This window comes from Pocillopora verrucosa, chromosome 4 (assembly GCF_036669915.1).
Source record: "Pocillopora verrucosa isolate sample1 chromosome 4, ASM3666991v2, whole genome shotgun sequence".
Classification (NCBI taxonomy): Eukaryota; Metazoa; Cnidaria; class Anthozoa; order Scleractinia; family Pocilloporidae; genus Pocillopora; species Pocillopora verrucosa.
Window position 1 is genome coordinate 28,063,345 of NC_089315.1, and position 27,044 is coordinate 28,090,388.

At 38.5% G+C, this 27,044-nt stretch overlaps 2 protein-coding genes across 2 annotated transcripts; one reads left to right on the forward strand and one right to left on the reverse strand.

Moving 5' to 3' along the window:
* Positions 1–31: 31 nt before the first annotated feature.
* Positions 32–9,463, reverse strand: LOC131769466 (cyclic AMP-dependent transcription factor ATF-6 alpha-like). Its single transcript, XM_059085187.2, has 17 exons — positions 9,273–9,463; positions 9,088–9,164; positions 8,128–8,215; positions 7,906–7,988; positions 6,642–6,906; positions 5,988–6,055; positions 5,713–5,790; positions 5,455–5,532; positions 4,866–4,973; positions 4,250–4,356; positions 3,052–3,480; positions 2,365–2,452; positions 2,085–2,161; positions 1,882–1,950; positions 1,718–1,784; positions 1,462–1,543; positions 32–728 (listed from the first exon to the last, which is right to left on the reverse strand). Exons 1-17 carry the CDS (start codon positions 9,355–9,357, stop codon positions 511–513), a joined length of 2,067 nt encoding a protein of 688 aa, XP_058941170.2. The 5' UTR covers positions 9,358–9,463; the 3' UTR covers positions 32–510.
* Positions 9,464–14,952: 5,489 nt separating this feature from the next.
* Positions 14,953–26,196, forward strand: LOC131769462 (major yolk protein). Its single transcript, XM_059085181.2, has 11 exons — positions 14,953–15,122; positions 15,495–16,205; positions 18,785–19,035; positions 19,507–19,767; positions 20,272–20,431; positions 20,845–21,010; positions 21,554–21,745; positions 21,888–22,200; positions 22,773–23,068; positions 23,553–24,136; positions 24,583–26,196. Exons 1-11 carry the CDS (start codon positions 15,065–15,067, stop codon positions 25,776–25,778), a joined length of 4,188 nt encoding a protein of 1,395 aa, XP_058941164.2. The 5' UTR covers positions 14,953–15,064; the 3' UTR covers positions 25,779–26,196.
* Positions 26,197–27,044: the final 848 nt, after the last annotated feature.

Here is a 27,044-nt window from a genome sequence, read left to right on the forward strand (position 1 = left end):
CTGCTTGAATGCGACTCAAACACAATCAAAATACTGTTAAATTCACTAAGTTTATTTTTTATTTTATTTTTTGGTTTTGTTTTGTTTTGTATTTTCATACATACATTACAAACTTGGTCTATCGACAATATCTGCTCCACAGGTTTCTGCTACAGCAAAACGGTTACATAAGAGTAGGGGGCCTCTTGTGAATAAAAACTAAGGGTGACATAAAGTATACAAGTTCATTACATATTCTTTGATCAGGCGCTACGGTAGGTCGAGCCTAGGTGCAAGGTGTGAAAGATGACTTAAATGGTTTAACTGAAAAGGGTGCTTCACTTTAAGTGAAAAGGTCGAAAACATTTACGCGATTTAATTATATCCTCTGTAGGGCTCAAAATTTTTTATTCGTTTACTGGGATACAATATACATAAAAGGACTAGTACTAAAAATGGTATAGAAATATATCTTCTTAGAAGGTTCTCAAATACGGTCAGACCTACTTTCCCAGTGTTCATTCAGGTAAATTATTTCGCGGGTTTCACGAAAGTATTCCCAGAAGGAGCGCTAAAATCGTGAGGGACGGAGACTGGTGTCGAGGTGCCAAAAGAAGAACTATCGGGGTGGGGCATGGGAATGCTTGACTTCTTGATGTTGATAAATTTCGTGTCCATAACTTGGCAGTCGATTTGCATCATAGTGACTAAGTCAGTTTTCCTGGCGTTATTATGCTGCCACTCCGTTCCTAGGATTAAAAGCAAAGCGAAGGCAAACTTCAGACCATCTTTAAACACTGTAGTCAGAAATTCAGGTGTTCACTTTGCATGTTAAAGAATATCTCCGTACATACAGGTGACTTTCTAAATTGCATCGCTTTCTTTTTTAGGAAACAAGAGTGGTGATAATAGTCTACTGAAAGACTACATAGAGTGCGACTGAAAATTGAAAAGGGTCACGACAATCTGAAATGGTTGGTTCGTCACCTGCGAGCAATGCACTTCCAACTTAGACTGAATAGTCCATTTTACGCTCGTGCTTAGTTGCCAGGCCTTTGAACAAGAGTGAGGCCAAGGGTGACCTTGTTATGATACAAATGTTGCTGCTTTTCAAATGTAAATTACTATGTTATCATGCTAAATAGATACTAGTCTCTATCACAACAAGATCACCTTCAGCCTCACTCCAAATCAAAGACTTGGTAGCTAAGTACACAACTATAAAATGGCCTATAACAACTGCTCAAAATCGGAAAGAGTGACACTACTCTTGGTATGTAGCTTGGAACTGCCTTGAAGTACACCAGGGTATCCCCTCCTTTTCCCTCCTGTATGCCACGCCCTACAGACTTTTCTGTGAAAATAATAGGGTTATTTGCAATGCTTGTGGCCAGAGGAAATCCAGGAGGGGAGCAGGGCAGAGTTAGGGGGTAGGGGAGGGTGTGCATCTACAAATATGACATGAAGACGATTTCAACTTACTGTTGGGTGGTGCCATAATCATGAATGACATCTTAGGCCTTTGTGTTGCATTGTATTCGGTGGCAGGAAATACCAAATGATCCTGACAGAAAAAGAAACATTGCAATAAATGAATCTCTTGTCGGTGCAAACACAATCATCCAAAGACACAGCTGACGAATACAATTCTTAATTGCAGTAATACATCGTACAATTTGATGAATACAATTCTTAATTGCAATAATACACTGTACAGTGAAAGGATGAATGCACTCACCCCCCGAAAAGAAACTATGTACAAAGTGTCTGATTTCTTGTTAATTTCTTCCTCAAAAGTTTTGAATCTGAAGTGGTAGACAAAAACGTTTCACAGTTAGCTTTCTACCAAGTAAACAAGAAGCATACTTCGAATAGTGAACCAAGTTAAGTTCTTGGACTTACTTATTGGCCCTTTGGAATAATTGTACTTCATGTGTAGAAGCAGTATTGTGTTTCCGTGAAAACTTGTGCCTAGAGCAGAAAAGAACCATTAAGTTAACATTCCATCACCAAGCACCAGCCTCATGTACATGTATCTAAATGCAATGGATAGAATGTCTTCAAATCTACTAAAGATAATATAAGGAGCAGACTTGAAAACCAACCTGCTAATTTTTCGCTTGGCCTCTGATGTGCAGTTTGATGCCAGTCTTAAGGCAAGCTCTTTGATGACAGATTGCATCTAAAATGAAACAAAGCACACCGATATGATATCAGCATCCTCCATAGCAGGTCAGTATTGACAGCGCAGGTCTGTGTGACTTATTAATCAAAGTAGACAGACATACTGTATATAGACTTGACAAGAAAATATGGGAGCCTGTAAAGTTGGTGGCCTAATCAACTGGTGTCCACATTTTGACTTTTGCAACGTTAAGGTCTCACCTTGGTCTGCTGACGCTTTTGTTTTTTCTGTTTTAAGATCTGCTGATTTTCATATCTCTTTACCCAGCCTTCAAGAGCCTCATTTATCCTGAGAGGAAAAAAAATTATTGTGAAGAAACAGGTAAAACAGGTTCTCAGGTGTTGTTAGTCAAAGCATGTTCAATGTCTGATTTTTTTCCCCAAAGCTGCACAGCCAAGCATGTGCAGATATTGAGGTAATGTCAATTGGCAATTGCAGGCTGGGGGAAAACTTCCTGTATACACCAGAACAATGCATCACAACTGTCTAACCCTTTACACCCTAACATCAGTATTCATATTCTTCATACTGTTCTCTGTACCTTTACTAAGGTGCTGACAAGGAGAATTTGTCTAACAATCAAGAGTTTCTTTAGTCAGTGATAATTTTCTTTATTCTCATGACATTAATGTGTGATTCAGTGGTAATATTGTACAGAGAAATTAGATGCTAGCCACTCTTAAGGGTTAAAGGGTTAATTCTGGTCTGAAATGAGAGCAAAATGCATCAGGAAAGCGGAGGAATCAAGATCAAAAGAGGGAGGAAGACATTTTGTGTCCAAATGATGCTCTACTCTCTCATTCAACACTCCTTTCTCTAAGCCAATCTGAATTTTTCAGTCATCAGAAAGTAACATTTGCTGATTAAACTGAGTTAAATTTACTAACCTGTTCACTTCAGTCTTGTTTAAATTGCTTGGGCAGTAAAACTGATCTTCATCCAATGTTGCATTATGCTGTTTCTCAGCAATCTTTCTCCTTGACTTAGGATTCCTTTCCTTTCTTTTTAAATTCCTTCTCTTCTGCCTTGAATCAGCAAGGAAGTCCCACTTGTTCCTGATCACCATCAAGTCCTTCCTCTCTGCATTTCTACTCTTTAGCAGTGAAGACTTTTTGTGAGATGTGTTGAGCATGCTGGGGTCAGCCTTGGCAAATGGTTGCCTTCCACGACGTTTATTGACAGGGCTAAACACCAGTGGTTTATCAAGGTCACTACCATCCCCATCTCCTTGGTAATTGAGAAGAGCTCTTCCATGACGGACGACTGAGCCTGGTAGCAGATCTGCTTTGTTAAATTTCCATTGTTCCTTGAGGTTGCTGTCGGTGTCATAAAACAAAGTTTGGAAATGAGGAATTTATAGACTGTGCTTGCTAATTGATATGCAGGAGATTTGCTCTTTCAGTTGGCATAGAGGGATTTATTTAACCCTTTAACTCCCAAGATCTGATTGTTAATTCTCCCCTCTTGCTGCTTCACAATTCCTTGTAAATTAGTTGCGAGAATTTGGTGAAAGATCAGAGGATAAAAAATTTAAACCTAATAAGTTTGAGTACTCACATTAATCATTTGCTAAAAATATTGTGCAAATTATAGGGAGAAGTTACATGTTAGTCACTTCAGGGAGTTAAAAGGTTAAGTTTAAGCCTTTCACTCCCAAGTTCTCATTAGTTATTCTCCTTGCTGTCTGCCATAAAATTCTTATGATGTTAGTTCTAAGAATTTGGTATTGGATCAACAAATAATCCCTTTAAAAATGTAAATTTTTCTTTATTCTTATCACTTGTCTGCTTAATATTGTATTTATATTGTAAGGACAAATTCTGTCTGGTAGGTTTAAGATTTAGGTTATATTGGGATGATCTGGTGTCCCATCAAGAAAATACCAAGGCCTTGACTGAATTCTCTCCACTAATATGCTTAGAAATGTATTGATATTGTAGGGAGAGGTCACATATCTATCACCTCTGGAACACTCAAGATTAAAGGACAAGTCATTGGCTAAACATGCAGGTGTCAACAGCTAAAAAGCAACCAATAACACATAGTAATACATAAAGAGAAAAGTAATTGACAGTAAGCACTTACCTGAAGGGACCAACATTTAGAGCCACAAACAGAACAACAGCCAAAACACAAGTGGATTTCTTAATGGTGCTGGTCAACTCTGGGTGTTTGCTACGCAACAGTGCGTTCTGTTCAAGAAACATAAATTGAAACAATATTTAACTGATCGAGAAACCTTGACTGTGCTTTGTTCCATTGTAAAGCATGCAGGAAGCGGCTAGAGCACAAAAGAAGTCTGGGAAGAAACGCAAGATGTAGTACAATTTAGCAGATGGCGTAACAGCTTTAGCTCAGCTCTATGGTCTATACTCTCATGGAGTATGCTCTTTCAACCAATGACAACATGTGTTATATCCAAACTTTATCACAAAATTTATGAAAAACACATTCAAATATTTCTTTAGTGCAAATGTATAGTGTCACCTATAGATACTACTGTGTAGCCATAAGAAATATTACTCTGTCTTTCACATGACTGTATAAATGAACATTTATTAACATGACTAGTATATATATACACCATAATAATTGTTCAATTGTGTACAAGTTTATGATGCATATTCCAGATGTGATGTTCAAGTACAAGGAAGACATACTATTCACCAGGCAGTGAAGTGTTTGAAAACTTTCTACTTACCTCTACTTCCAGTTCATTGACCCTTCTTTTTAAGCCTTCATTTTGCATTCGTAATGATTCATTTATGTTTGAGATCTCCTTTACTTTAGTTTCAAGGCTTTGTAGATACTATTAAGAGAACACCATGAACATGTCAGCAGAGAGCAACAGAGTTCAAGTGTATATGTTGTAGTTCAATTTTATCCTTGGTTCAAATTTTATTTTAAATTGTTTCAAACTCATTATCATTCATTACAATACCCAAAAACGAAAGAAAACAAAATTTGAACCAAGGATAAAATTTGACCATCACATATACAATAGTTTTTTCATATCCCTGCCAAGTACAACACGACAAATATGGGCTTTGCTATTCATCACCAATCTTTCTCCTTTCTTTGGAAAATGTCTTTCTCGACATCTACAGAGGACATAGGCACAATGGATATAATAATATAAGGCAAATGTCGGGCCATTAAACAATTTTGCCTTGTTCAGCTGTTCAGTGACTCACAGGTTCAGTTTAACAGTCAGAGTAAAAAGAAAGAAATCTTTAATTCAATGCCCATCATTTAATCAAATATCAAAGTGTAGTTCTGAGTCTTCTCACCTCTTTCTTCTTCTTTCTGGATAAGCATGCAGATTCTCTATTTTTTATCATTCTCTGTTGTCTTTTCAAAAGTTTTGCCTACAAAAGAAAAATGCATTGGATTTAAAACCTTGCACAGCATTGAATGATATCAGGTATGTGATAAAATGATAAAAGCATGCAAAGGACAATATATGTCATATAACAACATCATATTATGAGCAAACTAATATATAACACAGGTTATGCTGTGTCAAAGTTGAAAGAAAAGGTACTTACATCAGTTTCTGGGGAGGTAGTACTCGACCTTGTGATGCCAACATTTACTGCTTTGGGTAATGTAGAATTAACATTCTTCTAAAGATGAGTAAAAAAAAGACAAACATTGAGCACACATGTTTTACAGTCATGTATGTATAGGTTACTTGCACATAAACTTGAACTCCTGAAAAAGCAGTTGTTTTAACAGTTGATTTACCCCAGAAATTGAATAGAAAGTACATAATATAATAACAAAATCAACAAAATTTGTGATGAAGACAAATTGTACTTACCCCAACTACAACTGACACAACACCATTGCTTGGTAGTGAACCAGTACAAGGAATATATACAGGAATACCTTGGGAAAATAAAGGTTACATCACTTAAGTCAAAGTACTGAGAAAATGACAACATTCATGGAATCAGGGCTTTTGATTGTAAATTAGAAGTAGATAAATAAGAAAAAGTATATGCAGATGGCCAAGTTATCACGATGGCATGTCGTTTGGTCAGACTGCATGCAAGATTGGAGCAAAAAAACTATTCACCAGACTCCCACACATTCCACAAAGTGTGCACACACCTTTCACCCATTAACTCCCAAAAATGATCAACATGGAACTTCTCCCTATAATATCCTTACATAATCCAGCAAACATTTAATGAGAATCTTCGAACTTATCAAGTAGAAGTTGTTATCTTGATCTAACACCAAATTCTCATTACTAATTTACAAGGAAATGTGTAGTAGCTAGAGGGAAGAATTGACAATCAGATTTTGGGATTTAAAGGGTTAAGCAAATTTTTAACACATCTAAACCTGGTAAAAAAAGGTGAAAGTTGGCCTGTTATTGGTTCTTCATGACAGTTCTGTCACTTGAGTAAAAATGCTTTTAGAAAATCAAGTTTGGTGCTACATATAATTATATAAATTTTATATGTACCTCCGGCAGGTTTTGTCGAAGCATGTTGTCCAATCTGTGCCTTCTGAATACTGACAGGTACAGCTGTAACCACTGGCATAGGTTGGATGGATTTGACACCACATGACTGCATGGGTATTTTCTCTTGTTTGACATTGCATGCAAGTGGTGCGAGAGTTGCTTCTGTCTTAATGGTAGAAGGACTTGCAGGAAGTAGGCTTGTCTGCGATAATTCAAAATCTGCATTTGGCTGATGAACTGGTGAACCCTCTCCATTAATCAAAAACTGAAATAACAACAAATGCAGAGAGAATTTTTGTCAGTTATGAACCACAAAATTAGCTTGTAAATAGATCATTCCTGATTTGTAAGCTCAGATGCTAGAATACACTATGTCTCCTGTTTTTAAACACAAAGTTACATGTTGCCATGAAATTTGAAATGAAAAAAAGGGGAAACTGAAATTTGGTATGGAAAAAAATGGGGAAAACAAGGTGCACTGGATATGTCACTGATGTTCTTACCACATTTGGATTTCTTGTGTGGTCTATTACTTTACAGGCCCACGGCAAAAGGGAGTTTATTCATTTAATGATAAAATATGTTTTATATGATTAAAAAGCAAACTGTTGTTAATGGTAGCGTTACCTATACGTCTGTCCACCAATAGATCATAAGAAAGAGCCAATCAAAATGTATGTATTTTTAAGCTTCTCATAAAAAAAAAATTGGTATGATAGAAGTTACATTAATACAACTACATGAACCATTTCAATAGATATATATTTGTATTGCAAGTATGTATAAATTTCTCCTTCTTTTAAAAGTCACAGCTGTTAGACTCTGCGTGAATTTAAAGTAACTCCTATCTTTACTTTTTTTCAAAAAAGAACTTTGAAGAACAATTAATTGCAAAGCACTACAGTGTAAAAACAGCCTCTATGCCGATGCAGTGGCGGAGGAAGACAGAACAAAAATCTTCTTCATTAAATGGTTTACTTCAATTTGACTTTCGCACAGAAATAACTATTTAAAGCCGGTTGAATCAAATCAGTTAAATAATAATTTCAGAAGGTTTAATGCTTTCTTCTTTTGAGACACTTTACTTGTAAATTTGTATCAACCAGAGGACATTATCATTAACAATCAGCAACAATAAATACACCTTATTGCTCTTAGGAATACGTGAATACTTACAAGTTCGTCTACTGAGTAACAGAAAGAATTGTACAAACTACGTTTATCTGATTTTTTTATACATAGCAGACTACTGTTTTCAAAATACCTGGTTTTCTGGTGAACTTGGAAGAGAAACACAAGAAGAGTTTGAGGAGGAAGGAGAGAGAGGTTCTTCTTTGATGCAAACACCTGTTGGATGACAAATATGACCATTAACAGCGGCTGTTTAAGCGTAACAATAATAGCCACAGTGCTGGACAAATAAAACGAAAAAAATCCTACTACAAAGAACAGAGAATTAATCGAGAGAGAAGGACTCAATACTCACCTGAAGGAAAATCGAAATCTTCAATAATCGAAGAGGAAGAAGAGTCGCCTAAACTTGATAAAAATTCACTGAGGTGATCTCCTTTGCCCTGCAAAGAAATAAACAACAGAACATGTCTCATTAAAATTTTACGAAATATCGCACCCACCCATTAATCTAACGCTACAAAATACATCTAACCAAAATTTTTACACAAGTTTTACTAGTGAAGAAATTCACACGTATTTCTTTCGGTTTATTAGGCTCAAAAAACTCAACCGAGATTAGGTTCAATTAAAATAGTTCAGGAAGTTGACTGTCGTCCAGGAGTTGTGCTTGAACAGCAAAATTCGACAATGAACTTTGTCTTTGAATCTGTGATCAAACACATGGCATTTTGATGTCAGATAATGCCATGAAGCAGTGGTTAATAATAAAAAAAAAACGTTGTGGAAAGAAACCAAAATATCTTTCATGAAAAGTAGCTAAAAATAAAACCGTCATAGTTACATTCCCAATTCACGAAGAGTTTTTAACAGCTGGTTTCATATGTTCAAAGAAACATTGAAATGGTTTTGAATCTTCTTGACAAATGTTGCAAAGCCTTCTTAAGCTATAAAAAGAACGATATCGTTTTAATATTTGCATCGCTACCGATAAACAAATTGAAAGATACTGAGTTTGTGCCATGAGACTTCCTTTTGTAGATCTTGCGGAAGTTGTATGATGCGACGCGATCTCGAGTTTCAGAGACCTCACAACAAACAGCTTTTCGCGGGATCTCTGAATAAGAAGCAGCTAAATTAAACAAAATTCATCTTCATGACGTAAAGAGAAGCTTTGGAAGAGCTCGAAAGTAAAAGAAGCAAACAAAACGCGGATTTCAGCCCAAGCCGATTCATGCACGAGTGACTCACGCAACTGCAATGGTTAGCGACAGAGATAGACGAGCGAGAATTTTCGTAGTATTTATTCCCTTACCTCCAGTTCCATATCGTTATCTTCTCCCCCACCAAATAACTCGTCTGGGTCAAATTTTACGTCTGTGATAGAGTCTCCTAGAAGATACGAATCATCACCCCGTTCAAATACGAAAAGCGAAGCATATATGGTGCCCGACATTACAAGCTTTCAAAAATCCTAACAGACTCGTGCAACAAACTCACCCCAATCTTCAACTCCCAACAGATTGTCGGCAAAAAATTTCGTGTCCGACTCCGACCAAGCTAAAAGTTCTGTCTGAGACATCATCTTCACAGCATGTAAAACCCCCCAACACCGATCTATAGTACAATATAAAAACCGAGATCTAGAAAAAAAAAGCCTTCACAGCAGCTAAAACTGATTCATCACTCATGAAATACCAGTTTCTCGAACCCAGATTTCTTCGGACAATAAAATTTTACGCGTAAGGAATCCTGGGATCGACAGGTTGCGGAAACCCAGTCCAGGCAAATAAACCTCTTTAGTTGAGCCATTTCAAGTCCCAAGGAAATTCCAAGCCTTATCTTTGGTAAACTTTTGGTACATATGCACGTAAATAAGAAAATTTTGAAAGCAACAGCTCTGTGGAGTATTATAACATGCTTAGAGATGGATAAACAAAATATTCAAGTTGAAGAGGTCTGTTCGATCGCATATTAGAAACGCTGTGACGAAATGCCCGGCAGCCGGGCACGGTCTAAAATAGACTAAATGCCCGGCAGGCTGAAAGTTTCACAAATTTCCACCGAAAGGTTCTTTCAAACTTTTTGGGAATATCAGATGCTGTGTTTCTCTAGAAATGTCAAGCGATTTCAAAATTAACTTGTTTTTTAGCGGATAAATTATCCGAGCGTGTACATGCTAAAAAATCGCTCGGTTGTTGACACTTTGAAATTGTACGCTCGAACATGGTCTCGAATAGACTAAAGCCCGGCAGTTAGAAATTTTCACCGAAGTGCCACTAAATGGTGCCTTGAAACTTCTAAAGTGTGTCAGATCTTTGTTCAGAAATGTCGTGCGATTCCAAAAAAAAATGTTGTTGATTTAGTGGACAAATTCTCCGAGCTTGTGCATAGTAAATTTTTAATGTGTTTTAGAATGTTCTTGACATCGAATATACTCAATAGGTTTTTATGAAGTTTTCAGTGCCATTTCGGTAAAAATTCCTGACTGTAGGGCATTTGGTCCATTTGAGACCTTACTGGTAGTCGACAACCAGGCAATATATATTTCAGTATGTTCGGAAAAATTGTCCCAAACAATTTTTGGAATGGCTTGACATTTCTAGATCTCATATTCAAAATCTTATACTCTCTATAAGTTTCAAGGAACCTTTCAGTGGCATTTTGGTAAAAATTTCTACCTGCCGGGCATTTAGTCCATTCGAGACTATGCTCGGCAGTCTGATCAGCATACAATTTTTGAGTGTCGATAACGAGCGATATTACAGCGTGCTCAAGCTCGGAGAATTTGTCCACTAGGAGGCCAAATCAAATTTTGGAATCACTTCACCTTTCTACACAAATATTTGATATTCTTAAGAAGTTTGAAAGAACCTTTGGGTGGAAATGCTGTTAAAATTTCTGTATGTCGGGCAGTTAGTCTCATGATTTAAGACCATGCCCAGTTGTCGTATTGGAAATTATAACCAGTAAATAAATACTTTTTTCATAAATTTCTCAAATTTGCCCCCACAAAGAATTATTCGAAAAATAGATGAGTTAGGAAACATTGCAAAAAAGGTTGGAAACCCTCATATACATTCTCTACTGAAAACTTTGTAACGCCGTTAAGACAACCCCTAAGTTAAGACAAAATTTAGTTCGTTGTTAAAAGTATACTTTTATGGATGGGTCAAAATCCGGTTCATCTGTTTCCGGAAGGTTTCATCGGACTGGTCCGTCTGTTTTCGGATGGTTCCATCGGATGGGGTTGTACATGTCCGATTGCATGGAAAATCATGCATGTAATGGCATGTGCATTCGATGTTAGCACTCGATCTCACAGGTCTCGCAGCAAGGTTCATATGCAATTTCTTTCCGTTTACAAGCTTTTGAACGATTACTAACGTTTTTTAATTTATACTACAACTGCCTAAGCATGATACGGTCGTATAATTTTTTGTTCGCGTTTTTTTTTTTTTTTTTGTAGCAGAGGCTCCTCTTCACACACGCGTCGATCTCGCGTTCGTGTCGCCTGCCGACATCCATCTGAAAAAATCAAAATAATGACAACCGATGTGTAGGTTATCGACACAATTTCTTGAAAAGCTACTGATCGAAGAAAAACTGATGCCTATTGAAAGTCAAACAATAGCCCTTGGTTAGAAGCTTGTGAAACAGTTTCAAAGTTGCGAGAATAGCAATAATAGATAAACTATGAAGGCATACGATCTTACTGATGGAACGACGTCCAGGAGAACGTAATTCCGGAAGTCCAAATTTTCGGCCTCATTTTTCCGTAGGGTAAAAAGAGACTCCCCCCTTACAAGAAGGAATGAATTAAGGGGGTAAGTTTCTAAAGAAACTGTGGTGCTGCATCGGTGGGAGAGTATAGCAGGGCAATTTAGAGTTATCAAATGAGTTGAAAACGTAAATTGGCCATCGTGAAGAGTTTTAAGGCTGACTATGACGTTTCGAGCGTTAGCCCATAGTCTGAGCGATTAGGGGAATTGTGGGTTGTGTGTAGGTTTATATGTAGAAAATGGAGCTATACACTATTGGTGGGAATATGGTGACGAGAAAACAAGAATAAATTAGTTGAATGAAAAGCGCTCGTTGATACCGTGGGGATTAAGAGCGCCGATTTGCAATTGGAAGATAAATTTTTGTTCAAGGGTTCTTGCGGCTTTCCGAACTGCAAACTGCCATATGCTATTTAGAATGATTAGGGAGATTAAAGTGTCTAGCGACTGGTTTGGATGCGTCCTTGTCATTTCTTTCTACGTCGCGAAGGTGTTCTCGGAATCGGTCAATTAGTCGTCTTCCTGTTTGACCAATGTATAACTTTTGGTAATAGATGCAAGTCACGTAGTAAATGACATTGGCGGAGGTGCACTTAAAGTGATCGGTGATCTTAATGGATCTCTTGGGTCCCGATATTTTCTCTACGTTATGAATGAAAGGACAAGTTTTGCATCGTGAGCGAGCGCATTTGAAAGTTCCAGATTGATCATTAGTTTAAAATGAACTTCTGACCAAAAAGTTGCCAATGTTTTTTTCACTTTTGAATGAAATTAGTGGAGGTTGCGAAAAGATAGTATCAGTCTCTTAATCGTTTTGGTGTAATTTAAAGTTTTTAAGAAAGAAAGATTTAAAATAACTGCGTGGTTGTGAGGGTGAAATGTGAGAGTGAATGGAATACGATCAGTGTTTTCTTTCTCAGCGGCGGTTTGTAGTGCTAATTGTCGAACGACGTGCTTGAACGACGTACAGAAACAGGATAGCCGCGTTTATCGAAAAACTGGCACATTGCCTGTGATTTTTCGGAAGAATCAGAGTCGTCATTACATAAACGACGAAGACTGAGAAATTGTGAAAAAGGTATGGAATTCTTGACGTGTGATGGATGCGAAGATTATTATTACATCTCGATCTTTAAACTGTCATTCCCAATGACGAAGGTCTCCGGGCCCTCAAACACTTTTTCGATCAACGCACTGTTAAGGAACCTAGCTCTGAAACACTTCTCCGTCTGGCCGAACTAGTACTTACACCCAATTGCTTTTCATTCGGCGGCAACAACTACAAACAAACTAATGGCGTAGCCATGGGTAATAAAATGGGACTCAGCAACGCCAATCTTTTCGCAGGTTTTATCATACACCAATTTTTCAGTCAATACTACTGCCCCGAACCTGAACTCCACGGCCGCTACATTGACGACTGCATCGGCATTACTTCCTCTATCAGAAAGGAGTTAAATCAATTTATAACCGCCGTCAATTCCTTTCATCCGGCTCGTAAATATATATACTGTCAAATTTCCGACACTTTTTCGGCTTTTCTGGACATCAAAATTTCAAAGTTGAAGGCAATGGTCTATGCACTAGTGTTTACTACAAACCTACAGATTCACCAACTTACTTGTTGTATTCATCTAATCACTTTACGTGCACCTCCGCCAATGTCATTTACTGCATAACTTGCACTTATTGCAAAAATTTTTACATTGGTGAAACAGGAAGACGACTGGGTGACCGAATCCGAGAACACCTTCGCGACGTAGAAATAAATGACAAGGACACATCTAAACCAGTCGCTAAACACTTAAATCTCCCTAATCATTCTAAACAGCATATGGCAGTTTGCAGCCTTTCCCTACATCTGCCGCAAAACTCTTGCACAAAATTTTAACTTCCAATTGCAAATCGGCACTCTTAATCGCCCCGATATCAATGCGACGAGCGCTTTTCATTCAACTAATTTATTCTTGTTTTTTCGTCACCATATTCCCACCAGTAGCGTCTAGCTCTATTTTCTACATATAAAGCCACACACAAACCGCAATTTCCCCAATTGCTCAGACGAAGGGCTAACGCTCGAAACGTCAGCCTTTAAACTCTTTACGCTTAAAAAGAAGAAAACCTCGCCGTCTTGCAAAATATCGTCTGCACGGACAACTCCCTGCCCGTAGGCGAGGACTCGAAAAGGCCTTCAGCTGACCTTCTTTTAGATCGAAATAGAACCCCTACGGTATCTTTCAAAGTGATTTCCGTTATTTTTCTCAGAAACCTAGCTCTTGTTTCATTCGGTAATATGGTTAAGTTACATAAGAAAAAAAAAATAAAGCAGAGCTAGAAATCATTGTTCTAACTCGTGACTTACGTGCATATTGTTGCAGTGCCTCTTTTTTTAATTGCTTGTATTTCGCCCTTAGCCACCCAATAAAACTGAAATTTTTTGCATCTTTTTGTAGACGGATAAAGTTTTTTTTTAAAAGCTTTGCACTTTATTAAACACAGAGTTTCCTATTTCCCCTTCGCTTAATCCTCCTTCAGGGTTCAAAAGGTTAAGGTAAATTTGAGTAGTGTTGAGTATATCCTGCTTAGCTTGCATGGTCAATGTTCCTTTGAAAAGCTATTTTTAAAACAACTTCCTGAATAGATCAAAGAATCCATTTATTGTTTCGATTTGCCTTTTCTTGTATACAAATTAAAGTCCAGGGTTACATGTCGTTGATAGTAAAGGCACGCGTGGAAAGTGTTGGGGGAAGTTGTGTTTGGATACGTAGAATACTTAATTTTTTCTTAAGCTGAGCCTTGCCTTCGTGTAATAGTTGAGGAAAAGCCTTTTTAATTGCCTTTTACCACCTTTGGGGAAAGCAATTCTTTGCAAATTGAACCAAAATTGGAGATGAAAACGCTGCAGGGGTTAATTTCCTAACGTTTTTACACTGATGATCGTCCTAAGTTCTCACAACGCAAATGAAAATTGCTTGACGTGATGAGAACCAGGTAGATTTCGTGCAAGGCGTCTTCGTGACGGTTGCTCTTTGAGCCCGAGGCTATCAACAAGAACAAAGGTAAGAACATATGGTTGACTTTAGACATTGTTCAAGTGTTTAAGATGACAGATCGCTCAGATGGAGTTAATCTTTCTAAACCAAACGTAATGGTAAAAAGTGAGTCAGCTTTTTCTTCATTCTTCTACTAAAAAATCCTCAGCTATGTTAATCATTCTTACAAGATTATCCCTTTTTTTTTTCTTTCTTTCATTAAGCGTCAGAAAATCTTGTGACGACGATAAGAAGATGATATGACTTTAGTAATTAAATAATAGGGGGATTGGATGTCCCAGGGACAATAGATCTTTTATCAGGTGATGAGCATGCCACAGGAACACAAACAATAGATAGCTCGTACGATTGATCAGGCGACCTGGGTGATTAAGTGAAAAGAGAGCTGAGGTGTGCATATAAATTTCGTCGATCAAGCCCAAAGTAGGCAAGTACAGCCACGAGTGGAACGTGCACCATGAAGGCTCTCGTACTTTCGCTGTTTCTTCTGATCGCGCTGGTTCATGGGTTCCCAGGTATGTCTTTTAAACACGAGACTTTCTGGTGCATTTTAATTTAAAAGTCATTTTTTTTACGTCACTATCGCTATTTTACAAAAGCAGCTATATGTCGAAGGAGAATGACCTTTTCCAGGATGGGTTTTGAATGTGCTTTACTGTATGTTTTCCGAAATTCGAACGAAAAAGAAACAGCGGGGAACTTTATAAAATAAGTTGTATCTCTCAACTGAATAGTTAGCCGCATTTTTCACAAAGCCAATTTTGTTTTAGTAAGACAGCGGAAGTGTCTTTAGCCCGTTCATATGCTTTTTTTGTGTGCGTTTTTTGTTTTGTGGTTGTATACTTATAAAGCATTGTGACCACTGACATTTTTTTTTTTACCGGCAGCAAACCTGGGAATCAAAACACCGACGAAGGATTCGGACCAGGACTGGAAATTTCAAGACTGGAAGGCGAAATGGGGAAAGATAAAGAAATTGGGAGGACTAATGAAACAGGACGACCAAGCTGGTATGTCAGTGATTCGTTGGTGCGTCACCAACCCTTACGAAATGAAGAAGTGCGAAAGAATGGCGATGGAATTCAACTACAAAGTCCAGCCTCGGATGCAATGGAGCTGCGTAATGGCGTCATGCAAAGAATCGTGCATGAAGGAGATTCAAAATGAAAATGCAGACATCATGACTGCCGAAGGTGACGAGATTTACACGGCCGGGAAGATGCACAACTTAAAGCCGATCATGGTTGAAAAGGAGGACTATGACGGGGTTCCCAACTATGATACGAAGTTTAAGAATTTTGAAGAAGCCGACGGTACCCTCAAGCATTATTCCGTTGCTTTGATTAGGAAGTCCACCACCGGTATCAACAGTTTCCAAGACTTGAGTCAGAAGAAATCATGTCACCCTGGCGTGGACTCAAAAGCCGGTTTCAAGTCCCCGGTTTGTTCGCTGATAAAGAAAGACATCGTACCCGAAGTCGGAAATGTGTACGAGTGCGCCGGGGAGTTTTTCAGTGACAGCTGCCTACCTGGCGTGCAACACGACAAATTCAACCCCAACATGACAAACCCGGAATCTCTGTGCAAGTTATGCAAAGGTATGTGAAATTTGAGGAATCGAAAGGTAAATCACTATGACGCGCTCAGCCGGTGACCTGTTGTTCACGTGGCGGTTTTTTTTTGCTATAAATTTCAAAAGGTTCTACATACCAAATGGCTCTCAGTGGCTTTATTTGTTGACCCAATATCCAACAAATAGATTATTTCTGACCTGAATTGATGCAACTATGTCAAATTGAGTGTTTTCGCTGGTTTTTAGCGAGAGTTTTACGTTTTTGCACCCAAAAAAAGAAAAGAAAAAAGACGAGAAGAAAATTTAGGTTAAGAATTTTAGGATATGTGTACGCAATATTGAATTGGAAAAAATGAACTTAAAGATCTGTTCGGGTATGCGTGCGATAAGGAGGTTACTGAAGTTGAAGTTTCAAGAAACAGATTTTTTACATCACGTTCTGTAGCAACATGACCCTTTTTAATTTGAGGGCCGGAAATTAACACTAAAAACTAAATCCTATCGAAATTTTACTCGACTTAAAAGCAAATGTACAAGCCCAGGCCGAAATTACATTTCAGCAGAATTCTGTTTGATAAAAAAGTTGAGACAAAGTGCTCACTAAATGCGGAAAATCAAATCGCACACTTGTCTGAAAGTGCTCTTTAATTTCGCTTTTTTTTTGAGATTCCTGATCTTCCGTTTGTTTTAAAAAAAGAAACCTCAAGTACTTTAGTGCCAATAGTTCATTTCCTGTTTTCAGATAAAATGGAAAATCACCCGTTATCCAAAAGTATTATTTCAGATCTCGTTATGGGTGATAAAGAAAAGAAAAATGGATATGTATTGGAGGGCGATCGAAGGTTCTTTTCAAACTCGCTGTAAAGTGACACCCAAAAATAATTAGTTCCTTTCTTTTGTTTATCAGGGAAAGCATATGCTTACTTAGTTCATGTGACTCGTGGCTCGTGAATGATATCGAATGAGATGACTGCAAAAGAGGTCATCCTCTGCATGAGTTCAAAATTGTTTTTTGATGCACCGCAACTTTTCGAGGGGGGGGGGGGGGAGTAGTTCCCCTTATGCTTGTAAAATGTGGAAAGTTGCTCACTGGAATACCAAAACATTTTCCGAAACAATTTCCAAAAATCCAAAAAATTGTTACCTAACTTTTAAAAGTTGCCTTCATAAATTCTTTAAAACTTTTATGTAACCGTTTACTCGAGGCTTTATTTTTCGTTATTCACAGTAATTACTGTCATCTGTCAAGGAAAATAGCTTGAAACGTAGCTTTAAGGAGTTGCTCGCAATATGGGCGAAATTTAATTAAGGATACCTACCGTAAGTCTAAAGGAACAAAACACATGGTTCGTCTTCTGCGTAAAAATTGCTTAGAAAAGCAAAAACTGTTCGAAGTTGCTAGAATCACAAAAAGTTGCTCCAAACGCCAAAAGTTGTCGCTCAAAAGTTGCCGATGACAATCGGGAGTGTCAGGGGGGAGGGGGGGTGGAAGTTTTTTGTTTGGATTACATAGTTATCGGGGGGATAGGGGAGTCAGTTATCGCCAACAGAGTATAAAGGCGGGAATTTAGAAAATTAACTGCCAATTAACTGTCAGTGAGGATGGGGGGGGGGGGGGGAGAGGGGAGATTGTTAGAATATGACAGGGCCTTATGAGGGGATCAGGTAGATTTCTTCGTGACACAACCAGGGACTCATGCAAATCAGATATGAAAGCAATCATTCAATACAAGTTTACTCTCATAATGTTATTTATGGATTCGTTTCGGATCAAGGATAGTTGTGTGTGAGTATGTTGTTTTCTCTCAACGAGTAATTACAGCTATTATGCATTTCGCAATTTCTTAAGAATTATCAAATGGATCTTCGATCGTATTAATAATGCGTTTCTCAAGAACATGAAAAGATAATGAAAGACATGACTAGGTATTCACGGGAATTTTACATATTACATCTTTTTAACCACTTCACTCCCAAATCGTATTAGAAATTCTCTTTACTGTCTGTCATACAATTCTTATGACGTTGGTTCGAAGAATTTATCATTGGATCAGCTAAAAATCCCCTTATTTATACTTTTCTTGATTCTCATCACTAGTGTGTTTGATATTTTACTGATATTGTGAAGAAAAATTCTGTCTGGGTCACTCATGAAAGTTAAGGGGTTAAATCCATTTGGCCGAAAGAATCTACTGCAGATATAACTTCCAATTATTTTTGGCCGCTCTCAGAATACTACTTTACACATACATACCTGCTGTGTACACAGTATTTTAAAAAGTTTTTCATTAGGCAAACAGATCAAACTATTTAAATAATTCTAATTAACTTTCTTTTTGCTGCAAGATAAGTCTTTGGTCTTGTGGCAAAGTGAGATTTCATGTGCGATTTCTCACGACGTCTTTCACGTACTAGCATCATCCAGATAGTCACTATTATTACGTGCCTTTATGCTTAAATTGTGATTTCGCATGCATAATATATAGCGAAAAAAAAGTAAGAAAAAGAAAACAAAAGAAAAAAAAAAGGCCGAAAGAACGAAAAAAAAAACCATGCAACATCAAATCTGAGGGATTTCTTCTTTTTTGTGTGTGTCTCACTCAGGAGAACTAGATAAAGATGAGGAGTTCTGCAAGACCCTCTCAGACAAGGAGCCCTACTATGGATGTGACGGGGCACTGAAGTGCCTTCAAGACGGAAAAGGCGATGTGGCTTTCTTCCACACGCGCGATATTTTGATGAAGTACGACACATTTTCAAGAGAGTTTGATATCGTTTGCAAGAACGGGAAGCGTACTTTGACATGGCAAAACTTCAAGACACCAGAATGTCGTCTAACTGAGGAACATCCCCAGGTATTTGACTTAAGCGGCTGTTATGTATTTGAATTCGCAGACGTAAGGCTAAAAATCCGGGGCGAGGTTAGACCTAAGCTCAGCCAAAGACATTCGTTTGTGTTTATAAAACCCTTTCACAGTGCTCCATTTCATCCAAGATTATAAAACGGGTATGAACAATCTGTTATGGCAACCCTGCACAATACTATGGAGGGGTGGGGAGGGGGGGGAAGCTACCTGCGGGAGGAAAAGCAATTGTCTTTTCACGCCAAAGGAACCACAATGAGTTTTAGCGTTGTGGATAAATTTAACTCTTGTGTAGAATATCTTATATTTCTTATTGAGGTGAATGGTTCGGGCGACTTCCTGATTTTCAAATTTAAGACAAATTTATTTTATACGTTAATAAGAGCTTGAAATTCTATTAAGATAATATAACAAATATCATTTGTTCTCACATAACACACAGCATTTTCTTTGTCCACACAGGTTTTGATGGTAAATGGTAAGAAACCGAAGGACTGGATAAAAAAATGTGTTGATGCTCTCACCGACGCCTCAACAAAATTCTCGTCACCAACCAGCGGTGAGTTTGGTCTGTTTGACTCCACCCCATATTGCACGAAGGATGACAGTGATGAGAAAGGAAGCGAGCTGACGGACGGGCTATTCAAGTGGGACGAAAATGTCATGAAGAAAAAGGACCTAATCTTCAAAGACTATTCTGGTTCTCTGAAACCCATTCCAGAGGTAATGTCGGTGATATTGTCAATACGTGGTCCTTTAAGGTGGCTCTAGACATTAGATATTCAAATAGGAATAAGAGAATACGGAAAAATTGTTCGTGATAAATCAAATAAAACGAGATGAAATTGAAATTTTGGAAATCACTCAGCGTTAATCGAAGCTTAAAGGGAAAGTACAGAAAATTTCCAACTCTGAATAATTGTGCTCTCTGCAAATATTCAATGTATACGAGACGCAATTTATAGCTCTGATTTGATAGTTATTTGCTTAACGCCGCCACAAGGGGGCGTAATTAATTCCTTACAGTACACACACACACACACACACACTTTCATTTGCCGCTGACATGAGATACACTTTTAACCAGTGATCATAGAAAGCTATTTGGTTGTCTTAGGTTGACAGCAACTGAAACAGGTAAGAAGCAAACGAAACAAGAAAAGAACACCACAACAAGCTCAGGAGGGTCTTTCGTTTATTCAGGACCGTTATTTTCTTTTCTTTTAGAAAAAAAGAACCTACGAAGATTTCCTTGGCAATGAAATGGTCGGTGTGTGGAAAACCTGCGAGCAGTTAGAGCCCAAACCCCGCGCTTTCATCTGTGTTGTTGGAGACGACCAAATGAAAAAATGCCAGGATATGATCACCAAATTCCAAACGATAACTGGTAAGTTTTAACGTTTGCAGAGTAGATTATTGCGAACTTTTGTCGGGAAATATTTTGCAGCAATGTTCGGATCATGACCGTATTTTATGGCCAACTTTCTCAAACAGTTCTTAAAAATTTCTAGAAGAAAACACTTACCTTTTCCCTTGGCAATTGTCACGATGTAGTGAACGTAGATCATCCTCAAAACCTGTGCCATTCTGAAGCAAAAGAAAGAAGTCTAACAGCAGCTTTCTTGAATTATATTAATGCTGTTTAGTAACTTAAGATAGGGTTTGCCACGAATTCCTTCAACTAGCTTTTAGCTGTTCGTTCGCCAAATGCGAGCGAACAATTTTGCAAAAAGTATCACTATTGTTGTCACTAAGATAAAATTATCTCAGCCACTGGTTACCGTTTTTGTTTATCAACAGAGGTCAAAAAAGTGTCCTGGGGCTGTATAGAGGCACCTTCTAAGAAAGAGTGCGTAGAAATGGTGGCTTATGGCCAAGCTGATATGGTCGATCTTGACGCGATCGAAATGTTCGTGGCAGGAATGGATTTCAATCTGGCTCCTTTTGTTGCGGAGAATTACAAGGAGTAAGTATGACAATTGTGCAGCTTGATGGCAATCTAAATCTTAGATTTGTGTTTCAATGAGATAAGCGGGGAAATACCGGCAAGGAAAAGATTTTAGGCAACAATAACGAGTGAAAAAGTCGCCATCAGAAGATATCTTTAGGGTATAAATAACAGGATTAAGGGAAGACTCTCTCCCATTCTACCTAGAGGAAACTCATGTGTAAACCACCGCCCATTTCGAAAATTCTGAAAGTGGGAAAAGCAAATACTTCCTACTCGTAGGTCCCAAAAATGTGCGTGAATCAAGAACTGCGGTTAGCCGCAAATTGAATTAAGACCTTCAAATTATAGAAGCGCTGCCGAACATGTTGCAATAATGTGTATGAGAGCGTGAAAATATGTTGAATCTTTAACTCAGGGAAAAAAAAAAAGCTTTGCGATGCAGACAAAAGCGACATATTTCATGGACTTCCCGTTTCCTGCCTTTAATTAAGTGAGTTTAATATATATACCAGTGCGTATCATTTATTTACTGCCAAAATTTCACTTTCGCTCTAACAGTAAAGATCCAATGACAGAAAGTATCACCATCGGTGTCATGCGCAAAGACATCAAGAACGATCTTCCAGAGATGAAGGGTTTGAAAATGTGCAATGGAGGTGTGGACAAACTCAGTGGATTCCTGCACCCTATGGGCTGGCTTATGGCTAATGGCACCGTACCAAGAGGACCCACGCCTTTGGAAGCAATTGGGTTAGTTCATTATTTATACGCAATCATGCAACAAAAATGCGAGTTTTGAGGAAGATTAGAAGAATGTTACATAGGGAATCTCTTTTTTTTTTTCCTCCCTCATACGAACTTAGTCTAACCCTAAAGCTCTGTTATATTTTAGAAAATACTTTGGCAAGAGCTGCGTGCCCGGTATTGACAAAATGGACCTCACCTCTCACCCACTGCTTTCACGCACACTGAACTGGAAAGGCATGCTCAAAGACAAGATTGTAAGATGGGAGGACTGGTTCAGTGCCCCTCTCTGGCGTTTGTGGAAAGACAAGCAGGACGGTAAAAGTGTCGACTACATAGCCATGCACAAGATCGAGGACTTTCAATGTCCAGAGTTTAAGGCGATGATTGAAGAAATGGGCTCTTTCAATCCACACATGCGTAAACACTACACACCGATGATTCATGAGATCCTTGAGAAGGTAAATACTTTATATCGAAACGAAATATATCTTAAAGAGAGGCTGATAAACGAATCTAGACCGTTTTAATGTCCTACTACAACAGTCCCAGTTGGTGAGACCGCGTTTAAGTCAGATTCCTTAAGGATAGAGTATTGAAAAAGACCAAGAGAATCGCACACTTGCTTACCGAATATGATTTGCACGAAAATGTAACTGGTGCTTTGAAAAACGGGCATTCAGAAACATCCAACTCCTCCAATTTAATGGTCCCACTTGCTGTAAAACCAAAATCTTACCAGGCTCTCGAATCTTATGTCCACCAGCTTCCTGTTGAAAATGATGGCTATCCTCAAGTGCTTCCTCTCACTGAAATTAAGAACAATCTTTCCCGTCTTGCAAAAGATAAGCCTAACTGAAGTATTTTTCCTAGAAATAAAAATTATTAGGCTTTCTATTCAATCATCTCTTAGAACTGATTGCCTGCCATTTACCTTTGTGAAGATCAGGAAAATCGGTTTTCAAAAATGTAGTTTTTAAACAGCATGCGCAACTTCAAGACACATTTGCATGTCGTTTTTCTTGCACGATAGACTGGGAAGGATTTCAAGTGGGAAAACTACGAAGGCTTGAAAGATTTCTATGGCTTTAAGATGCCTGAGTGGAAGATGATCGGGTGGGTGTGGCACAAACCTGAAGACTGGACAGAAGAGCAATGGGCGTTCTTCCTGATGTGGGCCGAGCGCTCCTGGGATCAAAAGGAAGACTTGGCGTTTTACGTTGAGAAGTGGACGGATGAAGACTGGAAGACATTTAAGACCTGGATGGACGCAGAGTTTCAAGATTACCAAACATATGACAAGTCTTTACATAAGGATACTTTTATCAGGTAATCAAGGACGAATCCTGAAGTTTTTTTTAAAGGGGGTGGGGTAAAAACTTAAAACTTAAATATGCTAAGAAATATTTTAACGAAAGTACATTTGAATACTTCAAATAGAGTAGTAACTAGTGATCTCACTGTCCCAAGAACTTTGGTGTTGGACGAAAGGTGAAGAGACCCACAGATCTGATAAGGTAGAAGGGGTGTGGGGTTCGGTTTTATCTCTTTTTATTTTTACTGCGAAAAAAGAACAAAGAGCTATCGAGATTTTTGAAGCTAATACGTTAACGTACGAATAACATAAGTTATTGTATAGATTATAATTTCCAAAACTCGTATATGCGGTTAATTTGTTTCATTTTCCAGATTTTTGAGAGCTTTAGAGAGTCAAATATGACATTAAGCCAGTGATTCTAATAATCCTTGGGTCTCAGTAATTTTAGTCCAGCGACATTTATTAATTAATATTCATTTTGTTGTATCTCCGTAGACTTACCCTCTTGTGCTCTCGTTACTATTGGCTGTTGAATGAATGGAAGAACCTCCAGTATGACGACATCGACATGAGACAATACCGTGAAAAGTTGTGTGATCTCTGTGCTGGCCAAGGTGACGAGAAATGCTCCATGGATCCTAGCGTCGAAGATTACTACGGCTACCAAGGAGCATTGAAGTGCCTCGAGAAGAAACATGGCAATGTTGCTTTCATCGATGCCTACACTTTTGACGATACCATCAAAGAAAATTCTTATAGTAAAGACGACTTTGTTCTCTTGTGCCCTGATGGTAAAACTGTAGAGTACACTGGAGCTGATTCTTATGAAAAATGCAACTTTGGTCGTGTACCTTCCCATGCACTCGTCACCTGTAACATGCACGATGGCATATGGCGATGGAAGGTTACCAAAGCCTTGCTTGAAGCTCAGAAAGTCGTGCCACAACCGGTATTCAAAGATTGCATATTCAGCAAGAACATGGAGAGCTTGACACCTATACCATTTGTCAACCAGACCTACCAAGTAAGACTTGGCCCGATGTTCCTTCGTGCCATGGAAAGCCTCGTGCAACCACCAGGTAATACATCCTTCCAACAGAATCTTTTTAATTACGTTTTGAAGGTATTGTACTTAGTCGACCGTTATATATCTTGAATTGGCAGACTTTAGGCCAACGATGCAGGCGTAGGTTAGGCCTTTGCTCGGCTGAAGACATTCTTTGATGTTTATGAAACCCGATGCTTTCACAGCCTTGGTGTCATGATCATGGCCCAATTTTGCTCGTGTGTTTTAATTATGTTTCGAATAATTAAATGCATGATTTGGCTATGATCCTGAGAGAATTCCGGCTTATTGGTAACTTTCTGAGAAAATGAATTCGTGTCAGGAGCAGTCGTTTTCTTGCAGGGCATTCGCACGAACGACGTTACGCTACTGATCATCTTTCATGGCATAGCTTACCTCAATTCGATCGTTGCATATATGCTTGTTCCTAAATCTTTCTTCCTTGTATTTCCTCGGCAGTTAAAGTGAAAGAAATGAAATACTACGCTGATGATTGCCTTGGGGAAGAATGCGACGGAGATGAAGAGGACAGGCCCGCCTGTGATGATTGTCTAGAGGGTGACAACATGTGTCTTGAGAACTGCTGGGATGAAGAACCCGTAGAAATAGAAAAACTGCCTTTCCAACAGAACGACAGACCAATGTTCCAAGGCTTTCAGATTCCTAAGAAACCTGACTATCTAAAAATAACAGGAAAACTCGGAGGGAAGAAGATCCTGATGGGTGGTGTGAAAAAGATTACTCTTTGGAAGCCAAAATCCCGGAAAAGCCGTCAGATTATGGGCAAAATGCAAACGAGTACGATGGAATTCGGCATGAAAGGACATATGAATCACCATGATCATATGAGATCCATGGATGGGTTTATGATGGGTTCTCGGCCTGGCATGCGACTTATGAAGCACGGAGTGATGCCAACAATGCAAGGAAGGATGTTTCCACATCCAAAGATGTCTGCCGGACCAAAAAAGTTCGGTATGAAACATATGATGAAGTTTGGACCCATGATGACATCTGGCGTGGACAAAATATACAAGACGCCTTCAAAAGTGATGGGAATGCATCCTTTCAAGCCTTCGTCCAAGTCAATGATGATTACGATGAAGATGATGGGCAAACAGCAGTTCATGAACGAGCCAATGCATGGCGGTAAAATGGTCAACCATTTCATGGAAACTGGTCCACTGATGCACAGTCGCAAATCCATTCGCGGCGAGTTTTACACCAACGTGATCTTTGTCCGTGATGGTACCTGTAACACAATTGTTCATGACCTTACCTGCTTTGGAGAGAAGAGGATCATAAGAATGAAAGCTGGACGTGTCAGCCAAACTCCTATCTCTGTCCCCATGTGTCCACGACCTACTGTCTTTAAGAACACCACCGCCGTATTTACGTGCGACAATGGTGCCAGCTTTGTAAAGCCCATTTCTCTTCCCTTGAAATGCGCCTATGCGCCTTGCAAACCAGGATTCTGGCTTCCTGATTGGTCAAATGATCAGTACTGGCAAGGAGACAACTCGTATACTGGCGGCGATCACTGGGGAAACAAGCCTTGGTGGATGCTTGCCAGGCGACAGGAAAATGACAACTGGTTCTTGGCAGCACGAGACGAGAATCGCGTGTTTAAAAATTTCCAAAAGGGCAAACACTAAGAAACAGAACCAGATGAAGAATGTTCTTTTTAAGAGGTCAAAACATTCATTAAATACCGGACTGGTCAACTGGACTTACAAAAACAGGAATAAAAATCAAAAACAAGAAAAGTACCAAAAAAAAGTTTAATGGGTTAAAGGGTGCAAAACTTGTAGATTTACTTAAATTTTTTCATATAACAGGGGTAAGATTTTGTGCTATGTTTGCTCACTTTTATCTGATCATCGAACTAAATTAATGCTTTACGTGTGTTTTTTTTTATTTTTTATTTTTTTTGCCTATTATGGGAATCACCATATTTACGGTTTTTTCCTTCAACAAGGGCAACTTTGTGTGATCACTTATTTTTGATTTCCCGTATTTCCCGTTTGAAATAGTGTTAAAGTGTGTCGGAATTAAAGAGCATTTCACAAAATATTTACTGACTTTTGCATATATGATACACAAATGGGGAAACTTGATGGCCTATTTTTCCAAGCAGCGCACTCTCGATCATAAGTTCCCCGTTCGCATACCAGGCTGGGATGATCCTTTTCAGATGTTGGACAGTCTCCCTTTCACAACGTGGAAGGATGTCTGCGAACTTTGTGGAACAATTGAAAATACACTTGGGGTAGGTAAAGGGGCGGAGGGGGGGGGAGGGTTGCTATCGAGTGGCCCAACCGCAAGACTGAGTAGAAAATACTATTAGTCGTGACTTGAGATTTAGGTCCAAAAAAAAAAAATTCCAAACCAACTTGTCTTGAAACAAGAAACGGCTTTCACCTTCCAAGACTTATTGGTTATAGTAATGAATCGGTACTGGAACAATTAACCAAAAACACTCCATAGATTCCTTCATTATGTATCAACTCTTGTGAACAATTCAAAAGACAGTGAGAAATAAGAGGTAAAGTTCATAAAAGCCATTTCCTTTTTTTTAATTGTCTCTTTTTCGAAGACGCGATCTGTTACACAGCTCTTACCTATGCTCTGGAAAAAAAAACGGCTAGATTAGTTATAAGGCAAGGCAATAAACTGTTTTCCAAATAAAGATTTGATAAATCTAAAAATTTCCATTTTGGGATAACATGGCAACGATTCAAAAATGTTTCTGGCAATTTGAGAATTGATCGTTCAGACCAGCAAGTTTTAAAATATGACAGTCGCACAAAAATACAAGAATCGCCTTTGCCACGTTTAGTAAGACACTTTACAGGATACTGACGATATTTTTGTTTACCTCTTTAGTAACGTAAGTGTCGTTACGTCACGTCTCAGAGTCC